The following is a 19,399-nucleotide window of genomic DNA, read 5'->3' as shown; positions in this document are numbered from 1 at the left end:
TAACGCGCCGACGCAACGCAGGCGATGAGGCGCGCCGTAGTGGAGGGCTCCGGATTAATTTTGACCACCTGGGGATCTTTATCGTGCGCCGAAATCTCGTACACACGGGCGTTTTTGCTTTTCGCCTCCATCAGAAAAGCGGCCGCGCAGCCGGGAATCGAACCCGCGACCTCGTACGCTTAGATCTAGAGAGCTTCGTGCTTCAAAGACAAGGTAACTTTGCAGCAAAGCTGTATCCTCTGCCCCCCATTGGTTTCATCTCCGATGGGAAAAAGGCCAAGGAAGGCGCCAAGAATACACTTATACACTGCATGCTTCACCCCTTTCCCAGGTTTCATGTTAGTGGAGATGACCCGGGATATTTTTTAACACGAAAGTGGTTTATTCCGGGGTACACAAAGATTTCCATGACATCATATCCATCACGGAAATTACGCCAGTTCACCTTTGCCGAAGCGACCCGCCTGCAGGACGTCGCTCACCAAGCACACCCACAAGACAGCTGCCGACCCCCAAATCATGCTCAACTTCAGATTTCGCTGCACATTAACTTTAGTGTCTTACCGATTCCTATGGCAGAGGAACCAACCACAGGTTTTTCAAAGATGATAGTCTCTCTTGGGGTACTTGAACGGTAAAATTTTGGTCTGTCTGTCTGTCTGTCTGTCTGTCTGTCTGTCTGTCTGTCTGTCTGTCTGTCTGTCTGTCTGTCTACCTCGATTCAGCCACCCGACCAAAGTGAAACAAAAGCTGCACAATACACCAAATCTAAACGCCTAGTCCGGTGGCAGTGTTCTTACTTGTCAACATTGTTGAACAAGAACAAAACATTACGCAAATATGAGGAAAAAAATCAATACATAAGTGATATTTTAGGTATCACTTTACGGAAAGCTTTAAGGATGCTTGATTTTCGTTATAGAAAATGAAGTACTGCACACACTACAGAAAATAAATTCACTCCGTCGCCTGCTGTCGCTCGCGCCATTGTGGTTCCTGGCGGCATTTTAGGAATTAAACGGCAGCCGTAACAAAAGGTTCCACTATATAGGTTCCACGTTCCTCTTGGGACGCACGTGGAGTAGGGCAAAGTGTTTCTATAAACGTTAGAGTAGGGTGCCTTGATTCACGCTTGTCTCCGCCTGACGGCAGCGCTTTAATCGCGGCAACCGGCCTGGAGCAGGTGAACGAGCTAAATTTACATTGACTTGAGCAAACTTCGAGCGTGTTTATAGCACATAGCACATAGGCGCGGAACAGAGAGGAAGCACATAGGAGAGGAACAGAATGAGAGGTGAGCGGGAACAAGAAGGTAGCAATTTACCAGGCAGGGGTGCTAGACGACTATCGTCTTTCGTCTATCAACGACTATCATCTCTCGTCGGAGAAGGAGTGAATTTTTTTTTTTCTGCAGCGGATATAGTATTGCACTTGCTATCGCAACAATCAAGCATACATGATTTTTTAAATAAAGGAACACTGGAAATAACACCTCTGTATTAATTTTTTACTTCAAGTTTTGATTAATATGTTGTTCAACAATGTTGACAAGTATGAATATTGGCACTGGACTTGGACGTTTAGATGTGGCGGTGGGGGTATAAACCCATTGTGCAGATTCTGTTTCAAATTGGCCAGACAGACAGACAGACAGACAGACAGACAGACAGACAGACAGACAGACAGACAGACAGACAGACAGACAGACAGACAGACAGACAGACAGACAGACAAAATAAAGGGCTGTAAAGTAAAATAACAGACAGACCAAAATTTTTGCGTTCAGGTAGCTCAAGAAAGATTATCGTCTTTAAAAAAAAGTTGGAAGTACTGTCTTTGTCTACAGCTATAGCTTTCGCTGCTATATGCAACGGCAATGCAGATACACGCCCACATACATGAACTCTTTCTGTTGATATAAAGTCAGGCTACCTGGGCGGGCTATTATAAATCGTATAATATCAGTTATTTAAGTGGTTTCTTGTTCCGCCAAGAAAAAGAAAGAAAATAGATCACCGTCTTTCTCAAATTATTATTTATCCTCTCTTAATTATCATTTTTTTTTTGCTTTCTTCAATTCCAGCGCCGCCCGAACCGCCGGTGATTCGAGACGGTGAAGGGAACGAGCTTCGCGGCACCATCGGACCGTTCAACGAAGGCAGCACGCTGGCACTGGTGTGTGTCGTCTATGGAGGTAAGCTCGGGACCACGCCCTTCTCCTTTTTTAAATTTGCCAGAAATTCAATGTTGGCAGAAGCAACCCACTAACGAACATAGAAGTCCGGAAACTTTAACATTAATAAATTGCTTACATAAACACATGTACGGACGGCGGGCTTTAGTAAAATTGGAGCACTGCTTTAGCGCTTTAAACACTGATAGTAAATTATTGGTGTCGCCACCAAAAAAAAAAAGAACCACAGAGCAGTGGATGCTATACAAATCCGCCAATCCCTAGAGAACTTAAAGAAGTTTCAGCGTGATTAGCGCAACTGATGCTTGTTGCTTTCAAAATAAACACGCCTCAAGTGCTCCTGACCCGCCGTGGTGGCTCAGTGGCTAAGTGCGTTGTGCTGCTGACCACGAGGTCGCGGGTTCGATTCCCGGCCGCGGCGGCCGCTTTTCTGAAGAAGGCGAAAAGCAAAAACGGTCGTGTGTACAAGATGTCGGCGCACGTTAAAGATCGTCAGGTGGTCAAAATTAATTCGGAGCCCTCCACTACGGCGTGCCTCATCGCCTGCGTTGCTTCTGCGCGTTAAAACCCTACAATCAATCAAATGAAGTGCTCCTGGTCGGTGTATTTAATTTCAGCGGGTCTGTACAGTGGTAAGAACGCTTTCTATAAACGGGTTTGACGTTGTGAACATTAAACTCCAATTTTAAGTTATTACACGACATGCTTAGCTAGATTACAGGGACAGACAACCGATTTTTGTCGTGTATATGCCCTCTGTCATAAATGACAGGGAATCGCGTAAAACTCCTTAGCGCGCAGTGGGTTTGCTGATAACGCTCTAGAACATTTTAAATAATTTTTTAGAACTACGAGTCGTATGTGTCCTTTCCAAAATAATGATGGCAGCCATGACATACAGTAACACGGATACATACTTTTGTCAGTATGCGAGATAAAAAGCGGTATTTAAAAACTTGCCCCCAGCTTAAAAATAGTAACTTTCAGGCTTTCTTATTACATTATATGTTTTCTTATTCACTAGTTAATTTTGCACGAAGGCGCCATCTGTTGAGATGAACGATAGGTAGAATGCTGGCCTGATCTTGTGGAGGTCGGCAGTTAGATTCTCCCCAGGGGTGTCCTTTTTTTGGGCTACCGTTGGCGTTTTTGGAAACTGAAAACGAATATTTCGGCAGAAGAAACGCCCATGACTCAGGCAGAATCGTCAAACAAAGCACAACACAAGCAGGAAACTCGGTTTGTTTACTGAACGCTGCCGCGGTGACTGTGGACTGGGCATAGCGGTTCAGTTAGCTACACTGAGAGCAACGCAGTGACGGTGGCGGGTGGCGTGTCTTTAAAATTTTCAAAATAATCTTTAAAAGTACATATACAATTCAAACTTATACAAATACTTGTGTTAAGTTGTTTTCAATAAGTAAATAAACGTTTCAGCTGTTTCTGTAGCTGCAAAGTTTGCAGGTCACGTGATCGGGGCACATATTGTAGTGTCAAGTTTCTACACTACCAACCGCCACCCTTCCGATTTCGGGAAGTTTAGTGCCCAATTAAACTTATTTCCGCCACTTTGTTTATAAAGTGCTTGTGGTTACCCCGCTATATAAAACGCTGGCCTTCATATGAGCTAGAGAACATATACTCGACAAAAATCAGTTGTCTGTCCTTTTAGCTATACGGTGGAGCGCCGTGCTGCAAGCTTTCTGATTGGTTTTGTGGTTTAACACGCCGACGCTACGCGTGGGCTATGAAGCGCGCCGTAGTGGGCAGCTGCGGATTAATTTACACCACACGGGAAGCTGTAATGCGCGCAGAAATCTCGACGAAAAGGTGTTTTCGCTTTTGGGCTCCACCCGAAAAGCAAAAGCAGCCACCGATGTCGGAATCGAGCCCGCGTCCTTGGCTCAACTGCACAAAGCCTTAGCCACTGAGCCACTGCGGGGGGTCGCTGCCAACTGCCTGACCTTAAGCTTCACTGCTTAGGTGGTTTTGAATTTTGCACGGGGGCGGCCTAATTTGCACGGCCCCCATAATGACAACAGCTATCTCACGCACATGGCAGAGGGCTTATGAAACTCTACGATGATAGGCTTCAGCATAAGTTCTTTCAAGCCAGCGTGGTATCTCGCTCGATTGTTGGTCTAGCAAGCCATTTTATGTCAGCTCTGACGCTTTTTGAGCCCTCCTCGTCGCAATGCGAGACAGCTTAGAACGTGCTTAAAGGGGCCCTGCGACACTTTGGATGAGCGCTTTCACTCTTACCGCCTGGAACCACTGCGATAGCTATAGTTATCACCAGCACAGAGCGGCACTGCGTGATTTGCTCATCGAAGCAGATACGCCTTCGTTTTGTGCTTTTTGTGGCGTTTTTTTAGTTGCTATCGAAAAGCGTTCGTTTCTGCAACTAAAGGAAAACCTGTGAAGAAAAAGCCAACAGCCACTACATGGCCTAGTGACGTAATTCGAGCCGTCGAAGAACGTCAAGAGCGGGAAAGAGAGAAAAATATTTTGAGCGAGTTTGCAAGTTACCTGATAGGCATAGAGGAGTAACTTTTGACTGAGGTACTTTGCCACCCCCTAATAAAAGTACTGGGTGTGCTGGGTGACAACGTTTTGCAAGCATTTCAGATTTCAGAAGAAAGTGTTGCAGTGTACCTTTACCGTCGGCCTATGCAAAAAAAAAAAAAAAAAAAAAAACACATCAGCGAGTGCATCCTTCCTGAAAGAGCGTGTAGACCTTGCTTCGATTAGCTGAGTTCTGATATTCCGCGATGGCTGCTGCGCCGTTTCTGTTCGAAAGTATCGCACCTGCAGCTATCGCCCTAAAGACGTCGCGATTAGCGAAGCAATAATATACGCGCCCATAGATACAACGCCACGAAACTTTGCGGGCCCATTTCCTTCGTTGTAGTCAACGCGGACTATAAGAGCAAGGGCCTTTTTTCAGCGGAAGCTGCCATCGAAATAGAGGATAGTACGCGTTCATGCAAACACATCCGTCCACATATCACAAACGTTTACGTATAGGTACAGTCCTTGTCGAAATTTTCTTGGCCACGCTAAATGTTGTCAGCAACAAAAAATTTATAGCAAAAGCCTAACGTTTAAGTGTAGATAAAATATTTTGTGACAGCCAGAAAAAAACGTCTTGTCTCCAGCTACCTGGCATAAAGCGTATCATCCTTGCTGGAAAGGTAAGCTTGTAATTTGAATTTTTTTGGCCTTTACATATTTAGCTTGGCCTAGGGAATTTTGGCAAACACAAAACATATACGTAGACAAAGGCAAAGCATATACGTATGCCACAGGACATACAATGGCGTCGGTAAAATATAGCGTTGAAACTCTGATGACCCTGCTGTCTTTTTTCAGCTCCGTGCTCTTTCGTAGACGCTTTTCAATTTTAAATAAAGGGTCCTACGACGCTCAGATAGCTAGCGGCGCATTGTCGTGACAGTTTGTTTACGGTTGGCTGGGCTCTGGTTCACAGCGAGTCAAGGCTGTAAACGTCAAAATCAGAGAGGGAACGTGGTTTCTGTTCTTCTTGCTGCAATGCACCTGACTCTGCAATCATAGTGTTATGCTTATTCTGTTAACATATTTGTATTTTCACCAGAAAGGAAGCTATGAGTGGTTGTTGGGAATGTACTTTCGGGACGGCGACATGAGCGATCGTGGAGAAAAGATAATGAGTGGCATGGTTTGCACGGCAATGCAGCCGCCGACCTGAGCGTCGAAGGTTGTCTTCCCGTCGCGAAAATTCGCTGAAGGCCGTCGGTGACGCGGGGTTTTGGTGAGAAGAGGGTACGGTGAGATTTACGAGAGAAAAAGCTTGCGCAGAGAAACACGCATAACCCGGGTCACCGCGACAGCAGCACCGAACCGGAAACGAGAGCATACAGCGCGCGCAACATCTGGTGCTCGCGAGCCTCAACATCGTCGGATTATGTGCCCCTCGTGGCCCTGCCCGGCTAGCGTGTGGTATATGAGAGGGTGGTTTATAGGTCTACTTCGCCGCATCTTTTTCTTCTCCCACGTAGAACCTTGTGTGGGTTTTGGGCTCCTGTTTTGGCGTGCAAGGCGTGCGGGGCTTATTTGGGGCACGTTTCTTGGGGCATGACGTTATTAGTATATGTCGCGTACCGAAATGCTGTCGTGTCAAAATTATGATGGGGTGGTGGCGAGATTCTGCTTCGGCTTACAGTGACTCTGAAACAAGCTGTGTCTAGGTGCTGTCAATTCATATATCCGAGCTGTGACTGATTCTGTAGCTCTCTGTGATTATTAGTTACCATCATTATTATTAATAGTCACAAGCACATCATAGTGCACCATACATTATGATGCTTATTATGCTGATCGTAAAGCAGAGAGCGCGGGTACGAGCGCATGAGCACACCAAGGGTGTATATATATATATATATATATATATATATATATATATATATATATATATATATATATATATATATATATATATATATATATATATATATATATATATATATATATATATATAAGGGCTGGCCGGCAATAAAACCCCGGAAAGCAAAGGGGGGGTTGTGTTGGGTCATAGAAACAGATGAAGAATTTTTTGAGTCAGAAAGAAAGGGGTGAAAAAACGCCCGCCGGGTGGGATCGGATCCCACCCGGGTCTTCGGATCCCACCCGGCGGGCATTTTTTCACCACTTTCTTTCTGACTCAAAAAATTCTTCATCTGTTTCTATGACCCAACACAACCTCCCCTTTGCTTTCCGGGGTTTTCTTGACTGCCATCGCTTATTTTCTGTCTTTATTCACCGAGCCCCTCATTTCCCAATTCTGATTCGCTATATATATATATATATATATATATATATATATATATATATATATATATATATATATATATATATATATATATATATATATATATATATATATATATATATATATATATATATAGGGAGCAGTTGAACTTTTGAAGATGGTAGAGAACACAAGAAAAGAAAACTCTGAACAAGGTAACAGCCCGATTGTTGCCAACGTTTCAGCAAAGAGACTTGCTTTCGTCAGGGCAATCTCTCGCCTGGCTGGCACGCTTTATATAGGGGAAGGTCCCCTGGTGAGAGGGGAGAAGGAAAGGAGGAAGTGAAAGCGGATTGGTTTGGGAGTATGTCGGGGGAGATATTGAGGGGCAAAGAAGGTTGTATAGTTTAAGCCGCAAAGCAGGTCACAGGGAAGTCAGCCGGGGGTTGATATTCGGGAAATTTTCGGAGAGAAAGGATGAGAGGTTGTGTATACCAACATCAAAGCAGACAGCTCAGGCTTCAAGGCGGCAACCGACCTCCGGTACCAGGTGTCTAGTACAGACATTTGCATTCCGAATGTAGAGATAGTTGCCAGTCCTCTTGTATTTTGTTTGGTAGCGTTAGTTATTTATAGTGCAGAGACATTTCCTGTTTGTAATTCACAGATGTGCTTGTAAGGATGCTCAGACGTGTATTTTCTCCGTTTGCCTTCGTTTCCGAAGTTTTGCCTTTTGGATGTAAAACTGCAAACAAGATATTTCTGCCACTAAATAATAACGTAGCGGACTTTGAATTTAGTCATTTATTTTGTGCCTCTATCATAAATTTTTATTCTGCATGTGTTTTGCCCAGCCGCATTATTAGGGTTGCTTTGTTGCCAATGTTTGGGCATGACTCATTTTCTTCGTTGCTACCGGTGAGAGCATTCGAAGTCGAGCCCCGTTTGTCACTATCTATCGGCAGGTATTTGGTATCCTGCCCATAAACACCATCCGCAACCGCAAAAGAGGGGAGCGTTATACAGCCCAAGAGTCCCAGTCCTAACCGGTATTCATAGCGCCGCAAATCGTTACACTTTCGATCGCTTGGACCATTGTTTGTGGCCATCGCCAGAGTAATAACGGTGACTGGTAGAAAGGCGGTTGGCAGCCATTACTGTCACCGGTGGAAGGCAGTCACCCATTTGTATTACGCACCCTCCAGAATGGACTCACCATCGCTATCGACAGTAAGCGGTGGAATATCCAATCATAGCGTCAAGAGGAAGTATTTTTGGCTTTGGGATTTTACCTTTGTTTTTTCCCAAAGTTAATGGTTGGGCAGCGCAAGTGAAAAAGGTTCAAGCCGATTCGATTGCCGCTGCGCGCAGACGATACGGCGAAGGATGTTGTGCCTGGTTCGCCGATCGATAAGGTTTGGACTCGATAATTTCTCAAGCAAATAATTAGAGCCTCCATGATCGCTGTCGGCGTTTTGTCTTGGACCATATTTCGATTTTTTTTTCTCGCATGAAGGTCATTCATAACGATGGGCCTGATAAATTCTACATCGATTTCCTTTTCTATCTCAAGACGTTAAGTAGTCGCTCGTTAATTTGAAGGACAAAGAATAAGTGGGGCTTCCTTTCAAGAAATGTGTGTTCCGGTGGAGAGGATTCAGTCGTTCAGGCTTCTTGCTGACCCCGAATTCAGTCTAGAAACGGTAATTTTTGTCAGGCAGTTTGACTTAAGTTTTTAGAGGCCATTGAGGATCGCTCATTTCTTGCACTGAACGCGTTTTTCTTTTTGAACTGATCGAGCATTTTCATTTTTACCTTACGGCACCACAACAGGAAAGGAAATCGAGGCTAGAGAATGAGTGTACAGAATGAGTTTTTACTCCCTCACGCTCTGACCCTTTTTATGGCTTCCTGGCCCAGTTTTGCGCCTGCTTCTCGGCGGGAATACCGATTACGCACTTCCAGAGTTCACAAGGCCTCTATATGTTTAGTTCCCAAGTTTTTTATAAGTGCAAAAGCACACCAAAGTGTAACCGAGTGCCCCTGGAAACGAGCTGATGAGAACGCTTCTCGTCGACGTGGAAAAATTTAATGGTTAAGAATGCTTCTTCAGCCTGTACCGTTTCCTTAGAAACACGAATTTATAATTCGCCTGCCGAAAAAAATTACCATACCTTCCTAACTAAAGTTGAGAGAAGCGGAAAAGCTAGAAGTGCGTCCAACCTTCGCCCAAGGTGCGTCCGATCGATCGTCAAGCATTCAAACACCCAAATCTCAAACGAAGAACGAACCAATGCGACTATTTTTCGCGCACTAAGTAGACGCATCTATGTGTGATCTAAATGTATACCGATACGGGGTTTATGAGATGAGGTGTACTATTTCACTGATTATTCATGATCGATGAGTGATCATCTAATCTATAACCGTTCCTTTTACGCGATTTTCAAGTAACCTTTTTGACACAATGGAATCCCGCGGTTTCACGCACGCACCGTGTGTCCAAATATCTTATCAGAGCTTTTCGGTCGACCAACTGGTCTATGGGGATATGAATTAGACTTTTGACACAACGCCATAGGTCTCACCAAGAAAGCTTTCGTCTTAAAATTTGTGGTACAACCTGCTATTATAGAAATGTGATGAAGTGCGTTGCTTCAAATTGGAATCGTCTTCGTGGAGACTTTTTTTCAGGCGACCGGGGGGCCTTGACCGGATAAGTGCAGTTTAACCCAACCTAACACAGCTGGCGGTGCACGTTTTAGTGTGTTTAATCTTTATTTTCTTATATTTTTTGTTTTAATCGCTTTAGGCGTCCAAAATTACATAAGCAAGCTTCACTCCTATACAGCAAACCTTCTATAAGTAGCGTTCACTGCACTGCAGATGGCATTGCGAAACGTTTTTTAAGCATGGCTACATCTAGATAGGGTTCTCTGTAGTAGTCAAGTGCTCGAGCAAAGACGTTTTGCGGCGAGCCAACTTCATCGCAAATACTCAGCAGGAAACGGCTGTAACGCTTGTTATAACAAACTTTCCCAAAGACAATTATGTGGCGTTTGGCCTCTAAGGCGAATACATCATTACCTTGAGTTTCATTTACTTGCCATAATTATTTCTCAGTGAAGTTGAAAACGTTATTTTTCGGCGCTGCTCTTTAAGAAAGTGTCTTACCCAAGAGAATTGTCCTATGTTCATCGTTAAAAGATAACCGATCGGTAGCATTTGGTGTTTTGTTTTTCACGTAATTGTACCAGCATTGGCGCGTGTTCCTAATTATCAGTATTTATACATGACTGCTTGTCCCATGTAATAAATTACTGCCTTTTCATGGTCATATTATATTAATAGAGCTCTGTGGCTCGCATTATGTAGACAAATATTGACCGCTATAAACGAGATGTATCCGGCATTACCTTGACCTAAATGACGCTGCGACGTCGCACTGTGGCAGTAAATATGCACGCCGCGAACCGTAGTACACACACAAGGGTAGAGATACGTGTTGCTAGAAATAGAGAGGCTAATTTTGAACGGGCTGGAGATGAAGCATGGGACGCGGGTTCGTTTCGCGGCCGCGGCGGCTGCTTTTCTGATGGAGGCGAAAAGCGAAAAGGCCCGCGTGTACGAGATTTTGGCGCACGTTAAAGATCTTCAGGGGTTCAAAATAAATCCGGAGCCCTCCACTATGGCGCGCCTTTTCGCCTGCGTTGCGTCGGCGCGTTAAACCCTACAATCAATCAATCAATCAATCAATCAATCAATCAATCAATCAATCAATCAATCAATCAATCAATCAATCAATCAATCAATCAATCAATCAATTAATCAATCAATCAATCAATCAATCGAGGTGAAGAATATAGTCACCCGACGTAAAATATTCGGTTTTTTAATAACCGGCCTTTCATGCAGTGAAAAATGGTGTCATAAAACGGGGGTGTCGTTTCGGGCGAGTTGGTAGGGGATGACTAATCGCCCTGAGAACAGACATGGTGCGATGTGCAGACGAGCCGTAGCCCCTTCTTTGGACGTTTAACGCTGTCGGGAAACGGGCGCTTTTCTAACTTTCTCTGAAGGACAACTTTTCGTTATGCACCGAAAAGGACTTTACATAACCTAGCCTCGAAGGTTAGCACTGATATCGTCGCAGACTCGAGCACACTTTTAAGCAGAGGAACGAAAGAATTCATTCAAAAAAAGTAGTGAGCGAGAACCGATTTAACGCGATAAATCGGCAGCACGTAGGAACCCGTCTTGATGCTCATCTGATCCAGTCAGGGTTTAGCTTGCAAAGTACCCTGAAGAGGTTAACTTCGAATGGAAGGAACTGTGTCATTAGTTAAATCAATACTGTACTTCACAGAACAACAAAAGCTTCTCACGTCAACGTTGCTCGCGCAATTCAACATTTCGTTTTCTAGTTTCATGGCTCGTTTTGAGAATTTTTCCCGAAAATTTGGGCAGAGGATGGCTATCAAGCTTCATCAGAAAAATAATTGCTTTGTTTAAATTTTTCACTGGGACAATCGGTGACCGCTGCCCCATGGTGATGGTAAAGCCGGCAAACTTCAATTTGTGGGGATCCCATCACTAACGTCTAGGTTATGGTGCCCTAATCTATGTGCGGCAGATGAGCATGACCAAAGCAAAGCAGAAAAAAAAACAGCCACATGGAAGTGCCTACGATGATGTACAGTGCGCATATCTAGTGCACGCACGATGGCTGGCAGCTCGCGAGATCAAAGATATCGAAACAGAAACGAGCGTTGATTGTACTGCGCAGCGCTCCCCTGTCCAATAATAAGAGCATTATAAACCAACTATACCGTTGAAAACGATCCGTATTATTGAATAAGAGATCCACTTACAAATGCCCTGCTCCCGTGTCCTCCTCAATGAATAATGACTACACAACTTTTGAGCGGGCTTTCTACAAATGCTCTTGCTAGCATGAGATCTGCATTATGTCGACGTGCTTACGTTTAATTCGCTTTTAAGTCACTACACACCCTACCCACCCCTTTGTCTATGGTTGTCGGTGCTCTGTCAGCCGATCAAGATTGGAGTGGGGCAATCATCTTAAAGGAGTACTGACACGAAATTTTTATGTTACGTTTTTTTCGCTGCTATGCGTGCCTACCAGCCCACTAATCATAGAATGACAGATTAGACGGTCGAGCGCAGCGTAAACATTCATTTACGGCGTCGTTTATTCGTGCCAGTTTCGGTTTCGACAAAAAAACGCCGAGCGGCCGCCATGACAGCATGTATCACATGGCGTCACCATTCTTGCCGTATCGCTGCCTCTCTGGAAGCGCGCGCGAGCGAGCGCACGCGCGCGCCCAGACCGGCCGAGGTCTTCGCCGTCCCCACAGGCCCTGGCAGCATGGCGTCAGTCCCAAAACCATGACGTGTACACACGCCCGAGCAGCGCGCGCCAACCACAGCCAGCGCGTCGGCTTCGTCACGGGAGCCCCGACGTCGACAGTTTGGGGCACGTAGCAGATGATGTCACGTCGACCCGCTCTGGCCTTTCTCGTGCGGGCGAAGATTAAAATGGATTTTAAATATGTTTCGCTGAACGGTTGCTGTTGAAACTTGCTGGGAGATATCTCCTGATAAAAAGGAAGCGTTTTACATAGTTATCTCAGCTTTGAAATTTCGTGTCAGTACTCCTTTAAGGAGATTCAGCGCGTCCTCAAAACGTTTTTCTGGCGCTATCTTTGAGGCGGGTTGTAAAAGATGCGTCCCGTGTTTGAAATCTCGCGCGCATTGACAGAGTCAACTCAGCTCTCTTGCGCGTCGCATGCGTCGCCACTCATAAGCTTATCGTGTAACCTGGTCCAACTTTACTGACGTTTTCATTCTATGAGCCTCGATAACGCCTTGGCATGTCGTCGACTGTGCTCCTCATGCGTACTTATACCATCCTGCTGACTGCGCTTACTTTAGCGGCGTTAGCACAGCTAGGGCATGGTAAAGCGGCTGCTGCCAGTACGAAGAAGCCGAAAAGGTCTATAGACGCGGCGAAAGTTTGTCGACTGCACTAGCTGCATTCTGGCCACCAGAATGTAGGCGCTATGAATGCGGACGAGGACGATTACGAGAACACTCGGACTCCGAAGGCCTCGCGGTTGCTAAGTGTTTTCCATGTGCTGGCGCGCCCGCCACGTCTCAGAGGCTGACATTTCAATCATTACTATACTCGGTTACAACTCATGAACGGCACCACCTCATGTAGTGTATCACTCCGCCGAAGCGCCGGACCCGTGACGTCAGTGCACGCGCGTTTTGAAAGGGGTTTGCTATGAATGCGTGATATCGTCTGCCTTGTCTCACGCAGTTTGTTTGTCGTCACTGGAGTCGTTTATAAGCATATTAAGTCCAAAAAATCACGGGAACGGCTCACGCCATGTTCAAAATATTCCCAGAAACGCCCTACTTGCGCCGCGCGGAGAAACATCCGGCTACGGTGATAAGGCACAGCGGCAACTTCCGGTTGCCGCTGTGGGATGCCCTTTGAGCCCAATACTGTTCATGCTTTACATGGCAGGGTTAGAAAAGAAACTGGAAGAAAGTCAAGTAGGGTTTAGCCTAACCCATATGCTGCAAGGCGAAGTGGTACAACAGCTTATTCCGGGAATGTTATACGCAGACGACATTGTTCTTTTAGCTGATAACCAAACCGATATGCAGCGGCTAATAAATATTTGCGGCCACGAAGCCACTGACCTCGGTTTAAATTTCAGTGCAGAAAAATCAGGAATAATGGTTTTCGATGGCGCTTCCACAGACGTAGTGTCTATCCAGCAAGGCGAATTATTTAGAGTGAAGGAATATAAATATTTGGGAATGTGGATAAACGAAGAGGATGACTACTTAAGTACTCACGAGGGGCAACTTAAGGTTAAGGGAAAGCGAAACGCAGCTATAATGAAGCATAGAGCTCTGTGGGGGTATAACAAATATGAAGTAGTAAGAGGAATGTGGAAAGGAGTAATGGTTCCGGGTCTCACGTTTGCGAATGCTGTACTCTGCTTAAAATCAGACTTTCTATCAGGCCTTGAAGTAAACCAGAGAACGGTAGGACGTTTGGCCTTAGGCGCGCATGGAAAAACAGCTAACGAAGCAGTTCAGGGAGATATGGGCTGGGCGTCGTTTGAAGTTAGAGAAGCTCAGAGTAAAATATGCTTTGAGATGAGGTTGAGGGCAATGGATCAACGAAGGTGGGCAGCTAAGGTTTTTAGGTACCTATACTTGAAAAGCGTGGACACGCAGTGGTTAAGAAAGACTAGAAGGCTAACGATGAAATACGGAAAGAACAGTGGGGAATCCGAAACAGCCAAGGTAACCAAAAAAAAGAGACAAGGCAGATGGAAACGAATAAATGGAGGGAAAAAATGGAAGCTAAAACGTCGTTAGAGATGTACAGGGCTGAGAAGATGAACATCAGAAAGGAAAATTTCTTCGATGATTCCCAGGGCAGTGCTTTGCTTTTTGAGGCTAGAGCAGGTTGCCTGCGAACTAAGAGTTTTGTGGGGAAGTATTCACAAAATGATGGGGTGTGCGTGGTCTGCGGAAAAGAAACAGAAACTATGCGGCACATCGTGTTAGAATGTGAGGGTATCCATCCAAATCTAAATGAAGGGAATATTGGGCTTTCAGAAGCCCTAGGATTTAAGGGTATCACAGAGGAAGTTAACCTCAAGGCTGTCGAGGGGACGAAAAGAAGATTAGAATGCTGGTGGACGAAAAGCAGAGAGGGGAATATTGCCTAGGACAGTTACCACCTGTAACAGAAAAAAAAGTATTTTGTGCCTAATAAGCTTTATGTGCCTGCCCTAAGCAGCGCTAGTATTGAACCAAAAGTGTATAACATAGGTATATAAGTCCTTTTTGGTAAGGTGGCATGTCATCACCCCGATACAAAGGGGAAACCAATAGAAATCATCAATCATCATCATCATCGGTGCCGTTCTTCTGTTGTCACCGAGTATAACTATTCGGCAGTACAAGCCACACCACTGCGCTCTTCTTGCATGCGTAAGGATGTCAGAAGAGCAATGACAATATTAAGGACTGATACTGACGCGACCGCAACAAACGCTTGTTCAGACTCGCCAAAAGGTCGACGCAACGTGTCTTACTTCAGTCGCAGTCGGACCGCAGTTCTTCATGACATCTTTTATGGAATAAAAAACGAAAGCTTGGAACATTATGCAGTTTTTGGTGAAAGTTTTTTTCTAGCAGTGGAATTTACGGCAGAATTTATATCCTGAGGAATTATATCATTAACTTCGCGACCAATTTCTTCCCCTTTTTTCATATGCGCGCAGGCAAGCCTAAGCCCACTCTGGTGTGGAGCGGTATGCCGGACGGCATGTCGGCCGAAGTGCGTCCCTCGTCGGAAGCCCAGCTCACCACGTCGACGCTGCTCATCCACTCGTTGAGGAGGGAAGATTTACGCTCGACGCTCTACTGCACAGCCTCGAACAACATATCTTCACCTGCTGACACTTCCATCACGCTGGATCTGAACCGTGAGTTGGCTTGTTCGTTTGCGTATTGGGGTGATGACAGGAGTTTGCACGTGGGTGATGGCAGGAATTTCATACAGCGCGGTAGGAGGATTTGCTAAATTTCAGGATCCTTACAGGTTAAGAGAGAATGTAATCAGACTATATATTAAAGAGTAGATTTTTGTATAAAGAGTAGATTTTTGTACTTTCATCGAGGAAGACTCGCTGTATATAAACTGCAGGAGCAGTGTGGGCTCGAATGTATGCATGGTTTTCTGTGGTCATAATTCGCTATCCTGAGTTATTTGGCTATTGCAATAAATATATAGCTGGGCGCAGCTACCAGTGGAAGGTTTGATGGGTTTGATGCGCGATTTTAAGTAGTCAGTACGACCAGAGCTTCGACAGGGCAGCTAAAGGGGGGTTAACACATAGGCCTACATGTGGATTGAATGAATTTCGTGGAATTGTATGGAGCGCTGTCTAAGACACTACATACAAAATGTGGGAGAACTGGGATATGTGCTTCCCACAGCGTTGACAATGAAGCAGTAGAGCGTAATTTGTTACGACACTTGACAAGTCGGCTAAGGGGAACGGACCAATCGGTGTCAGGTGCTGCCATGGTAGTAAAACAACTCCTACAATCACGAAACGGAGCAGTGAGAAGTGCTGAGTGAATTATTAGTTGAGAACGCAGGTCATGCATCGGGAATAAAATCCAACAAGTAATAAAAGGCATCCACTTCGACTGTAGGGGAAAATTCCTGGTTGAATTCAACATCTTGCTCATTGTACTCCTTTTCGAGCCCTCCTGCCCTGTCCCCTTATCTCCCATTATTAATTTTAGCCGTGAGTTATTTTTTTTATTTGTATGCTGGCTCTTTCTCTTCTGTTTCTTCGTAATGAAACTTTCTTCCTTGCTTCGCTATTAACACCCCGTCTCCAACACCCGTTTCGCTGCAGTTCGTCCAACGTCCGTGAAGATTCGGCGCGGTGACATCCCCATATCCGCCGGCCTTCCGGCCGAGATAGTGTGCGAAGTGTGGGGCTCGCGGCCTCCTCCCGTGGTCACGTGGTGGAAGGGCCTGCGCCAGCTCAACCACACGTTCGTCTACGTCTCCACGGACGGCAACGTGACGACCAGCGTGGTGTCGTTCACGCCATCCAGTGAAGACCATGGCTCCAGCCTGGCTTGCCGCGCCAAGAACCCCGCCATGACGGACAGCGTGGAAGAGGACACTTGGACCATGGACGTGCAGTGTGAGTGCGATGGATTCTTGCCTCCTGACGCGCGCGAAGATATGAGGAGGAGAGGAGGAGGAGGAGGAGTGAAACTTTATTTTATGAGAAGAATAAAAGAGTCAGGTCCTATGGCTCTCCGCACAGGTGCAGTCCCTATTCCGGGACCCCATTGATCAAGACCGCCGCTCTCTCCCGTTGAGCTAGAGCCCTTTGAGACTCCAGCCCCGAGCAATTGAGCAGGGCTGCCTCCCACGCCTCTCTAGTAGGGGAAGGATTGGGGGATAAGTCAGGGTTAATCTGGCATGCCCACACCGCGTGCAAGGTATCGGACACCTCCCCACAGTGCAGACACCGCCCATCTGTATTAGGGTCGAAATGCTTTACTATTGCGGGGCACATAAATGTGTTCGTCTGCAGGCGCCGCAGTATTCTCTCATTGACTTTGCTGGGACCCTGTGTAGGGGCTGGGTAAAGCCGGCGGTTATCGCAGTAATGTTTAACGATTTCTCTAAACCGCAGAAGTGATTTGCTAATCTCCGAGCCGAGAGAGCATGGGTGAGGTGTCCGGTGAGTAAGCACTCGGGCAGCCGCGTGCAGAGCTGAGGGGCAAGTGTCGCGCAAGCAGGAGTTTGGAATGACAGCCCAGTACTCGTAATATAAAGTACGTACGTGCCAACGCGTGGTTGCGGGCTTCTCGCTGATTCTCTGGTCTGTTATTGGGCCAAACGCAAAGCAGACTGACCTATTTTCAGAGACGGTGTAGTGTTGAGGGATTTTCTAAACATGGGGAGAAGGGGATATAAAGATTACAGAAGGCTTAGCAGCGCAAATCCCGAATTTCTTGGGGGGGGGGGGGGGGGGGGGAGTTGGGCTTTTGAAGTGCACTGTCCCCCTCTTCCCCCCTGTGTCAGCCACTGTTCATGGCAGTAATAGGATTACCATTGTTTTATGAAGCTGTGCACGCCAGATCATTTGACAGCGCACGTCCAAGGATTTTTATCGGTGTGCGCTATCATGCGTATCTAGCCAATTACGTCGCGGCCGCCATGCCTGAGACCATGCCGTACATGATGGCTATGGTGTAACATCCAGTTGAATTGAACTTAATATCGCGCTCTCAGCCGTGATGCTGACTCAACTGACTTTAAAACATGAAACCAAAACGTTAGTGAATAACCACAAGCACGTTAGCGTACTATTTAAGGAAACGGAGTAAACCAGTCTTCGCATGCACCGTGTCAGTAATTCAATGTTCTTATCGACCATGCGTATTGCGTGGCGAGTGACGCTGCTTCATAGGTATGCTCTATGTCCCTTAGCTGGGACAGTCAGGCTGGCAGTCACTCGTTTCAACTTTATGGCGTGGGGCACTCCAGTCGCGTCTTCTCAGGCAAAATCGCCTCCCTAATTTCACTCGGCCTTCTTAACTACGCGCCCTCGTCTCCCTTTTTTTCACGACCCTTTTCACGCTCCCACGTCTCCCTTCTTTCACCCTCCATTCTCCTCACGCACTTTCCTCTCCCTTCTTTCGCCTTGCCTACAAACTGCAGACAAGCCGAGGATCTCGCTGCAGCTGGGCACCAAGCTGAGCCTGGAGAACATCCAGGAGAACAACGACGTGTACCTCGAGTGCCGCGTGGACGCCAACCCGCTGGTGGACGAGGTGGCCTGGCAGCTGAACGGCCGCGAGCTGCAGGCGTCCGAGAACGTGCTCGTCTCCAAGAACTTCCTCGTCATACAGCGCGTGCAGACGCACCACTCGGGCCTCTACTCGTGCAGCGCCGAGAACGCCGAGGGCCGCACGCAGGGGGACACGCTGCAGCTGCGCGTGCAACGTGAGTCGCCCGTCGATCCTCCCGTCACTTGATCACTGTGCGCACGTGTCAGTTCCTCACTGGCGAGTGGGAGAAAAAGCTTAGTGGAATCCGAAGCAATTTACTTCGATCGAATAGTTGAGACAAAGCTTCAACCAAGGAGAAGGTTGCTCAAGTAAGTTCGGTTTGTGATGGCTGGCTTATTTCAAACTTTTGGAAAGTCGAGTACTAAAGAAGTTTACATTTGAAGAGCGTATGGCGGCGGACTTTTCGCTATAATAACGATGACAAAGGGGGTGGGGGCGGTTCGAACGTACGTGCGAATGAACACATCCTTCTTCGGAGTCAGGCATGCCTCGTATTACGCAATAAAAAATTTCACCCTACATTTTTTAGCTTGTTAGAACGTTATTACCACTAGCGATTGTACGTCTCCATTTTTTCTGCCCGGTTTTCTTATGGACTCTAGGGGTTCCAACACATGTTATTTTTTTGACGGTAGGCTTTCGATAAGCGCCGTTTTGACTGAAATAGCACTCTAAGCGTCAGGGAGCAAAAGGTCGGCAGCGAAGCCGCGAAAGTGAAGGAATCTCCGTAATTGACGATAGATGTGCCAGCCATTTTTTGGCTTCAGTGTAATTATTTGCCGTTATGGGGAAACACTGGCACAGGAAAATGCTACATACAATTTGGCACAGACATACCCGCAGTCATCACACAGCGCTCGTGCCTGGATCACAAGCTGCCCGGGCAGCATGTATATTCCTAGACGCGCTCCTATATCGCCTTTTTCTCGCGGGGTATCATAAGGATCGTAAGACTAAATACACGCGTT

At 46.3% G+C, this 19,399-nt stretch overlaps 1 protein-coding gene across 2 annotated transcripts in view; it reads left to right on the top strand.

The window, feature by feature from the left end:
• LOC144169495 (neural cell adhesion molecule 2-like) overlaps positions 1-19,399 on the top strand; it is a 326,391-nt gene that overhangs the window by 289,507 nt on the left and 17,485 nt on the right. For both annotated transcript variants that reach the window (XM_077698683.1, XM_077698682.1), the window contains exons 4-7: positions 2,084-2,194; positions 15,323-15,526; positions 16,472-16,768; positions 18,301-18,585. In XM_077698683.1, coding sequence (XP_077554809.1) covers positions 2,084-2,194; positions 15,323-15,526; positions 16,472-16,768; positions 18,301-18,585 — 897 coding nt within the window. The remainder of the gene's footprint in view (positions 1-2,083; positions 2,195-15,322; positions 15,527-16,471; positions 16,769-18,300; positions 18,586-19,399) is intronic.

This window comes from Haemaphysalis longicornis, unplaced genomic scaffold (assembly GCF_048455015.1).
Source record: "Haemaphysalis longicornis isolate Haplotype H1 unplaced genomic scaffold, Haemaphysalis longicornis Haplotype H1 scaffold_2, whole genome shotgun sequence".
NCBI classification, from domain to species: domain Eukaryota; kingdom Metazoa; phylum Arthropoda; class Arachnida; order Ixodida; family Ixodidae; genus Haemaphysalis; species Haemaphysalis longicornis.
The sequence above is the reverse complement of the archived record's forward strand: the minus strand, read 5'-3'. Positions and strand labels throughout refer to the sequence as shown.